Genomic DNA, 9,514 nt, shown 5'->3' with positions numbered 1-9,514 from the left:
TTGGAGGTTAGGGAGAGTGGAGGTGAGGGTGGAGTTGAGGGACGGTGGAGGTGAGGGTAGAGGTGAGTGAGGGTGGAGGTGAGAGTGGAGGTAAGTGAGGGTGGAAGTGAGTGAGGGTGGAGGTGAGGCTGGAGGTGAGGGAGGGTGGAGGTGAGTATGGAGGTGAGTGAGTGTGGAGGTGAGGATGGAGGTGAGTGAGGGTAGAGGTGAGTATGGAAGTGAGTGAGGGTGGATGTCAGGCTGGAGGTGAGCAAGGGTAGAGGTGAGGATGGAGATGAGTGAGGAGTGGTTTTTTTTTTTTTAGTTTCCAGTTATAAATCTGTTTTAAACCAGTTCAGGATATGTTGAACCTCACTTTATGAAGACTCTGTGCTGGGTCCGCCCATCCGTTCAATGGCTCAGGAATTTGATGAGACACTAGTAAATATTTGACATCTGTGCCCTCAGCGGACAGTGTTTCAATAGCAGAAGGCCTGACCCGGGTTACTGAATCCTCACAAGGAGTGGCAGGAATCTGCAAATAATGCAGTAAATCCAGAGTGAGGGTGGGAATGTAGCGCAGGGGTGTGTGTACTCGAGCAAGTCGCAGGAGTGTAAAAATAACACCCCTGCGTGCAAAAACCGGAGAAACAGTGTGTGAGGTTGGGGCCCGCACCCGGGTCTCTGATCAGTGCTGTGCAGAAGCCCCTCTCCTCCCAGAGCAGGGACCGCTATTCTCCCCCCTCACTTGCTACATTTTACTGACGGTGTTTGAATTCAAGAGGCAAAACAAATGGGCCCTGAAATATGTCACTCTGTGAACTAAGAGGGGGAAGGAAAAGGGAGAAGGGAGATCAAGGGAACCCTACTCATGCAGTGATTAGGGTTGGTGCGCCAGCCCTGTGTTTCTGCTCTTTCCTCACTCTTTACCTGTGGTCTTTCTCATGATACACTAGTCACGGAGGCACCACTCTCCTGGATCACTAAATATTTTCCACTCTCAACACCAAAGTGCATTTACGGAGTACCTACTGTGTGCTAAGCACCCTGAAGGATACAAAGATCAATGTCCTGGGCTGATAGCCTAGTAGGGGGTGTATCACAAGAAAGTGAAAACTACAGTACTGAGGCGGGTATTATCACAGGAGAGGACGCAAGCACCTCTTGGATGCTTGATTGTACCCCAAAGACAACATGATGGAAACGTGTGAACTCTGGTATGTGTCAGACACTGCTTAAGCATTTTATACGGATTAACCTCATCACAGTCCTTCCCCAAATGGCTTTTTACCCAGTAGCTACATTTTGAAGTCTTAAACTTCTGCAGATTTCCTAGTAATTTTATATTTTGGCCTTTGACACAAACTTGTTTCTTAAAGAGGTTACTTCTTATTTCAAAATGTACATTCTTAAGATGTATTCTTGTACAATATAATGAAATTTTAAAGCAGAGTTATAAAATTTGTTCCAAATTCCCAACAAAATACTAGGAAACCAAATCTAACAGCATGTTACAAGGATTATTGACCATGACCAAGTGGGATTTATTCCAGGAATGCAAGGGTGGTTCCACAATCAATCAATATAATACTCCACATTAATAGAATGAAGAAAAAACCCCATGATCATTTAAAATGATGCTGAAAAAGCATTTGACAAACTCTAACACTTTCATGATAAAAACACCTAGAAAACTAGGAATAGAAAGGCTCTTCCTCAACATGATAAAAAGGCACTTATCAGTGCCCACAGCTAATTTCATACTCAACGGTGAAAGACCAAAAGGTTTTCCTCTAACAGGAACTAGGCAAGGATGCCCACTTTCTCCAGTGCTGTGCAGCACTGCCCTGGAAGTTCTAGCCAGAGCAATTAGGCAAGAAAAAAATTAATGGCAAATTAATTTAGAAATGAAGAAGTAAAACTATCTCTATTTGCAGATGACATGATCTTACATATAGAAAATCACAAAGAGTCTACAAATAAAACTACTAGAGCTAATAAGTGGATTCAGCAAAGTTGCAGGGTATGAGATACAAAATCAACAGCAAAAATCAGCTGTGCTTCTCTACACCAGTAATGAAGAATCCAAAAAGGAAATCAAGAAAACAATTCCATTCTATAATAGCATCTAAAAAGAATAAAATACTGAAGAATACATTTAACCCAAGAGATGAAAGACTTATACACTGAAAACTACAAAACATTACTGGGAGAAATTAAAGAAACCTAATTAAATGGAAAAACATTTCTGGTTCATGGATTGGAAGGCTTAACATTGTTAAGATGTCAATACCATTCAAAGCGATCTACAAATTCAATGCCATTTCTATCAAACTTTCAATTGCTTTTTTTCTAGAAATGGAAAAAAAATCTTCAAATTAATATGGAATTGCAAGGGGTCCTGAGTAGCTAAAGGAATCTTGAAAAAGAAGGACAAATTTGGAGGACTCACACTTCCTGCTTTCAAAACCTGCTACGAAGCTACAGTAATCAAAATAGTGTGGTTTTGGCATAAAGACAGACACATAGACCAATGGAATAGAACTGAGGGTTCAGAAATAAACCCCCCAAACTACAGCCAACTGACTTTCAACCAGGGTTCCAAGACTATTCAATTGGGAAAAAATAAGTTCTTCAAAAAATGGTGATGGGAAAAGTGGATATCCATATACAAAATAATTAAGTTGGACCCCTATCTCACACCACACACAAAAATCAACTAAAAATGAGTCAACGACCTAAATGTAAGCACTAAAGTTACAAAATTCTTAGAAGAAAACATAGGGATAAATCTTCATGACCTTGTATGTGGCATGACCTTGTAGGTTCTCTTAGATACGACACCACAGCATGAACAATGAAAGAAAAAATATATAAATTAAATTTTATCCAAATTTAAAACTTTTGTGCATCAAAAGATACTATCAAGAAAGTAAAAGGATAGCCAACAGATGGGAGAAAATATTTTCAAATCATATATCTGTTAAGAGTCTAGTGTCCAGAGTATATAAAGAACTCTTAGAACTCAACAATAAAAAGACAAACAACTCAATTTAAAATGAGCAAAGAACTTGAATAGACATTTCTCCAAAGAAGATATACAGATGGTCAACAAGCACATGAAAATAAGTTCAATATCAGTAGTCATTAGGGAAATGCAAACCAGAACTACAATATCACTTCATACCCACTAGGGTGACTATAAAACTGGAAAATAAAAAGTCTTGGTGAAGCTGTGGAGAAACTGGAACCCTCATACATTGCTGGGAAAATGTAAAATGATTAGGCTGCTGTGAAAAAAAAATCTGGTGGTTCATCAAAAAGTTAAACATAGTTGGGGACTTCCCTGGTGGTCCAGTGGTTAGGACTCCATGCTTCCACTGCAGGGGGCACAGGTTTGATCCTGGTCGGGGAACTAAGGTCCCACATGCCATGTGGCAAGGCCAGAAAAAAAGTTAAACACAGAATCACCATATGACCCTGAAGGTATATACCCAATAAATGAAATAAATGAAAATATATGTACACACAAAAACTTGTAAAGACATAATCATAGCAGCATTATTCACAAAACCTAAAAGATGGAAACAGTCCAATGTCCATCAACAGAAAAATGGATAAACCAAATTTATGGTCCATCCATACAATGGAATATTAACTTTTTTAACTTAAAAAAAATATATTTATTTATTTATTTATTTTGGCTGCGCTGGGTCTTAATTGCAGCATGTGAACTCTTAGTTGCCGCATCCATGGGGGATCTAGTTCCCCGACCAGGGATCAAATCTGGGCCCCCTGCATTGGGAGTGTGGAGTCTTACCCACTGTGCCACCAGGGAAGTCCCCTACAATGGACCATTATTCAGCCATAAAAGGAATGACGTTCTGATAATGCTACAACATGGATGAAACTTGAGGACATCATGTTCAGTGCAGTAAACCAATCATAAAAAGACAGATACTGTATGATTCCACTTACACTTAGTGGTACTTAGTGTGGTCACAATCATAAGGACAGAAAGTAGAATGGTGGTTGCCAGGCTCTGGGGGCAGGGCGGAGTGAGGCGTTACTGTTCAATAGGTGCAGAGTTTCAGATTTACAGGACCAGGGAGTCATGGGAATGGATGGAGGTGATGGTGCACAACAACGTGAATGGATGCAATACCACTGAACTAAAACATGGCTACAATGGTAAACTTCATGCTATATGTATTTTAACACAATAAAAAGTCACATATTTTATGATTCCATTTATATGGAATATTCAGAGTAGACAAATCCATAGAGACAGAGAGCACATTAGTGGTTCCAGGGGCTGAGCAGAGGGTGGAATTGGAGAAGCTGCCTAATGGGTGTGGGGTTTTGCTTTGGGGTGTAGGAATGTTCCGGAACTAGACAGAGGGGGTGGTTGCACACCCTTGTGAATGTACTAAACGCCACCAGACTGTTTGATTTAAAATGGCTAAATTTGTGTCATGTGAATTTCACCTCAATTAGCTGTTTTTTTAAAGAATTAGTTCCGGTACCTTCCAGAAATTGTGATGGTAGTTTCCTCCTCATGTGTGGCTTTTGTTGCTCTGTGTCCCCAACAACCCTTCCACATGCTCCTCCTATTTAAACGTGCTTTCGGGGGAGCTTATACTGGGCTTTGAGGCTCGTCTGCTCGGTTCACATCACCGTGATTCTCCGGGTTGCCGTCTCTGGACGGGCAAGAATCAGTCTGAGAACCAAACGCTCACTCCTTACCCAGAGTGGTACTCTGGGCTGACTAAATGCTTGTTCCAGTTACCTTTTCTTTAGTCTTTTTGAATAATCCATAGGGAAAGCTCTGGGACCCTTGAACTCAAGTGGAGCTCATGACCTATTGATTTGGGCACTTTCACACAGCATTTCTTTACAAACTTCACGAATACATCGTTAAAATAGCACATAATTGTAGTTGTAATTCCTCTTCCCTGGTGATATCTTTGGGCATCAACATACCTTGAAGAAAACTTCAATGAATATTTTTCCTTAAGTGATTCAATGAAAAATGATAACTCAATCCTTTTTTTTTTTTTTTTTTTTGCGGTACGCAGGCCTCTCACTGTTGTGGCCTCTCCCGTTGTGAAGCACAGGCTCCGGACGCGCAGGCTCAGCGGCCATGGCTCACGGGCCCAGCCGCTCCGCGGCATGTGGGATCCTCCCGGACCGGGGCACGAACCCGTGTCCCCTGCATCGGCAGGCGGACTCTCAACCACCACTGTGCCACCAGGGGAGCCCAACTCAATCCTTTTTCTCTCTTATTTGCATGAAAATCTCTCTTCCTCTCTACCACAGAGTCACAGAATAATAGCCAACATTTACTGAGCACTTACTGTATGCCAGACACTAGTCTAAAAACATCGTAATATTATTATCTTCCCCATTCTAAAGATGGTGAGGTTGAGGGGCTTACCTGCCCAGCCACTCAGTGGGGGAACCAGAATTGAACCCAAGCCACTGTGGCCACATAGCCTGCGTCCCTAACCACCGGGCCCACTGCTTCCATCCACACTGCCTTGTGTCTCATTCTAGCCAGAGACAGAGCCCAAGAGCTCTCAGAAACTCATTCCAACCTCTTCACTCTCCGGGCGAGGCCACCTGATGGCCCGCAGCTAATTCCAAACCACTTGACAATGAAGGGAAGGGTCAACCTTTTCCATTCACTGAAAATTCATTCAGGCATTTCTTCTCTTCTGCCCCGTGCACTATCATCTCCACCTCAAAAACTACATGCAAAGTTCATTCATTATGTCACACCAGGTATTGCCAAGCTGTTCTCTGTAATTGCCTTGAACCTGCTGTACTATATTGCACTTAGGCAAGTAAAGTTTCCCAGAATCAGCTGTAACCTGGCTGCTCCCTCTGAGGCTGTTATTTTATTCTTTAAAATCTCAGGAATCGTGTTAGCTAAGGTCACAGGGAAAGCCCTGCACCTGTGTAGCCCCATGAGGTTGGGACGGGGCGGGGGAGTGACAGTGAGCTTCAGAGGAGGGGATACAGTTGCCACCTTGTGACAAATACTTGTTGAGCACCTACTGTGTGCCATGCACTATTCCAGGCACCAGGGAAATACAGGGAATGAAATAAAGCCGGTGCTGCCTGGGGAAACAGGCTACTGAGGGTAGTCAGGATAAGGTGATGTCAGTTCAGATCATTGTGGGGCAGGGGGCTGCGGAGGGGGCTGCAGGCAGGATGACCCAGGGGAGCTTTCTGAGGCTGATGCGTACCAGGGTTGGGGGTCCCACGATGGGGGGCTGCAGGCAGGTGAGACTTCACCAGGCGAGGTGCACATACTCATTACCTGGCAGACTTGCACAGTTTTAGTGCAGAACTTCAAATTAATTCCTGTCCCAAACTGTTGTTGGCATTAGATTTAATCCCTATCCTAGGTCTCAGAAACATTAGTTTTTTGTTTTGTTTTTTTTTTGCGGTACGCGGGCCTCTCACTGCTGTGGGCTCTCCCGTTGCAGAGCGCAGTCTCCGGACGCGCAGGCTCAGCGGCCATGGCTCACAGGCCCAGCCGCTCTGTGGCATGTGGGATCTTCCCTGACCGGGGCACGAACCCGTGTCCCCTGCATCGGCAGGCGGACTCTCAACCACTGCGCCACCAGGGAAACCCCCATAAGTAGTTTTAAAGTCATATAAAATAAACTCACCACAAAGTGAGTTTAGCACAACCTGATTTTCTCACTTTAGGGGAAAGTTCTGTAAGGTTGGACACTTGTCTAAAAGTATCTGAAAGCTCTGTCTTTGAGAATTTGGGCCCAGGTGTGAACTGAGACACCTGGAAAGTTGTCCCAGATATCAGGACAGAGACAGCCTTCAACTCAGGAACATTCAGCTCGGTGATGACCTGGGTTTCCTTTCAAGAAGCATCAACTCATCCACTTTAAAATTAGACGCTATGGTGCTCCGAAAGGTGGGTGGCCACAGGTTATCCTGTAGGTGAACAGACAAACTCCAAGAGGTTGAACCACTGGCCCAAAGGCTGACAGATAACAGGGGGTGGATGTGGGTGCACATCCAATCCAAGACCCCAGGCCTGTCCTCTGGGCACCAGGTGGAGGTCCAGAGCCTCTTCTCCACTCCCCGGGCACCTGCCCTCCTTGACCCCCTTGCAGGGTGAATGGCAATTGTGGGATGCTTTCTGCTCACAGGGTCCCAGATTCCCAAGGCTTCTCAGGACCAACAGGTTCGGGGCAGGACTTGCTACCTTGCAGCCCACCCGTCCGTCCCACCACCCTCCTGACCCGTTCGGGAGTGTGCTGGGCTCTTAGGTCAGACCACTGTCTCTCTGGGATCATTTTTCTTGGCTGGACCAGTGTGCACTGGCCTGTGCACACCTGCTGAGTGCCAGGCCCTGTATGGGGTATAGAGGGATGCAGGTAAAGAGGCTGCAATCCCGAGGGACCCTCCCATGGAGAGCAGCGCGCAGGAGCACTACTCTGACAGGGCAAGAGGGTAACTGCACAGCAGAGGCACCACTGCCCGTAGGAACAGCCGTGCGGAGAGGAAAGCCACCGCTTCCACGCTGCTTCTTGGCTGGGAGCCACAGGTCCAGTGCGGAAGCCTGGCTTTCCACCATTTGTAGAATGGGTACCCTGTCCTGGAGGATGGCTGTTAGGGCTGGATGGCTCTAAGTGACTTGATTTTTGTTCAAGCACAAAGAGAGGACACATTAGTTCTGTTTGGAAGGAGGGAGGCATGGGAACTGGGCTTGAATGATTCTCATGAAAAAAATGCCGTGATCTGGGAGTCTGGGGTCTCCTGTGTTTGCCTGGATGATACAACCTGTGAACACACATCTCAGAGAGTCTCGGGGCAAATTCAGGCCGACTTTATTTCCTTAGCCCAGCATTTCTGGGATGCTTTACAAGTAATAAAGTATTCAGGTGAGACCGCCACCAGGCTCATGAACTACAGACACAAAGGTCCACATTTCACAAAGGTGATTTCAGACTAGACCTACACAGGGGCCCCTCTAACGGGATAAAACCACAGGTCACCTGCACCCAGGCCCCCAGTCCACTGGAAAGGTCAGGGCTCTGTTCTCTGTGGCCCACCTGGACAAGTCCACTTGTGATCCCAACCCAGACCACTGTTCCTGTTTGCAGACTGGATGCCAAACTGTGAGGTCAAAACAGGGCGTCTCCTCAGAAGCAGAAGTGGGTGCATTATCTCTGTGGGGGATGCCCAGCCCTCGAGTACAGGGATGTGGCTCCACCAGGAATGGAAGCATCTTAGGGTCTGAAGGTGTCCACTGAGAGCAAACGGTGGCCTCTGAAGTTCCTCCTGATGCAGAGAGCCTGGGAGTTGGAGGGTGAGGGTCAGGAAGCCAAACCTCACTTCTGTCCACTTTGAAATCTCTTTTCAGGACGCTGAAGCCGACTTGATGCTCAGTTGTTAATTATGCAGTTTCAGCTACCTTCAACTTAATTTTTTAATTCTGTGTTTTAAGTCTTAATGAGAACCTGAAAGTACCAGCTAAACTTTTAAAGTGAAAATGCTGTTGGGTAACAGGAGTAGAGTGTAATTACTGTACCAAAACACTGTAATCTAGTTCTCAGGAAAAAGGGAAAGACAAACCCGACGCACCTTTTGCAGTTCACAGGAAGAAATACAAGACAGCTTCCACCACACTATTCTACACCTGAAATCACTGTCTTGTTTACTAGGCAATGTTCATTATTTAAATCGACTGCCTTTCCAATATAAAAGTCTACCCTGGTATTTTTTAAGTAAAAGTTCTTTGTCTTCGTGCACAAAGTTCATTGGTTTGTCCTACCAGTTTTGAGGTAATGAATAACTCAGGAACATTCTCATTGTTGGCGACAACTTCACAAGCGTCTTTCTGTCCTAGCCCCCTCCCCTGCACTCCCTTCACACCCCAGGAATGCAAATCTGTCTTGAAAAGCATACTTCTCTCATAAATATTCATGAGGTTAAGGGAAAAGTTAGCTAACCCTTCGTTTAAGTGACCGGAATCCCTCCCGCTGCCGCAGCCGCAGCCGCGGCCTCAGGACCCTCACCACAGCCGCCGGCCGCCCCCTACCTTGTTGCCCGAGCCCCGGTCGCCCCGGCCGAGCGCCGCGCTGAGAGCCATGGTGGCGCCGCCTTTGTCCCGTCCGCGGGGAGGACAGCGCTCCGAGGGCCAGTCCGCGGGTCGTGGGAAGGGCGGCGGGCTAGGGGCGGACCCTCCCGGCCGCGCCCCCTGCCCGCCTCACCCGTGGGGCGGGGGCGGGGCCTGGGGCCTCGGGGGACAGGGAGGGGCGGGGCCTGGGGCCTCAGGGGACGGGGAGGGGCGCCTCTTCCCCGGGGGCTCCGGGGCGGAAGTGGGAGGGGTCCCACTCCCGGGGCCTCCGGGGCAAAGGTTGGAGGGGGTCTCACCCCGGGGACTCCGGGGCGGGAAGAGGCGGACCCTCCCGGCCGCGCCCCCTGCCCGCCTCACCCGTGGGGCGGGGGCGGGGCCTCGGGCCTCGGGGGACGGGGAGGGGCGCCTCTCCCCCGGGGG

The 9,514-nt window shown here is 47.0% G+C and overlaps 1 protein-coding gene across 1 annotated transcript in view; it reads right to left on the bottom strand.

Moving 5' to 3' along the window:
* Positions 1-9,135, bottom strand: part of PLEKHG4B (pleckstrin homology and RhoGEF domain containing G4B) — an 87,532-nt gene extending 78,397 nt beyond the window's left edge. Inside the window, 1 exon segment of the mRNA XM_055086384.1 lies at positions 9,056-9,135. Coding sequence (XP_054942359.1) covers positions 9,056-9,106 — 51 coding nt within the window. The 5' untranslated portion in view covers positions 9,107-9,135.
* Between the last annotated feature and the right edge of the window lie 379 nt (positions 9,136-9,514).

Source organism: Physeter macrocephalus, chromosome 8 (assembly GCF_002837175.3).
Source record: "Physeter macrocephalus isolate SW-GA chromosome 8, ASM283717v5, whole genome shotgun sequence".
Lineage (NCBI taxonomy): Eukaryota > Metazoa > Chordata > Mammalia > Artiodactyla > Physeteridae > Physeter > Physeter macrocephalus.
The sequence above is the reverse complement of the archived record's forward strand: the minus strand, read 5'-3'. Positions and strand labels throughout refer to the sequence as shown.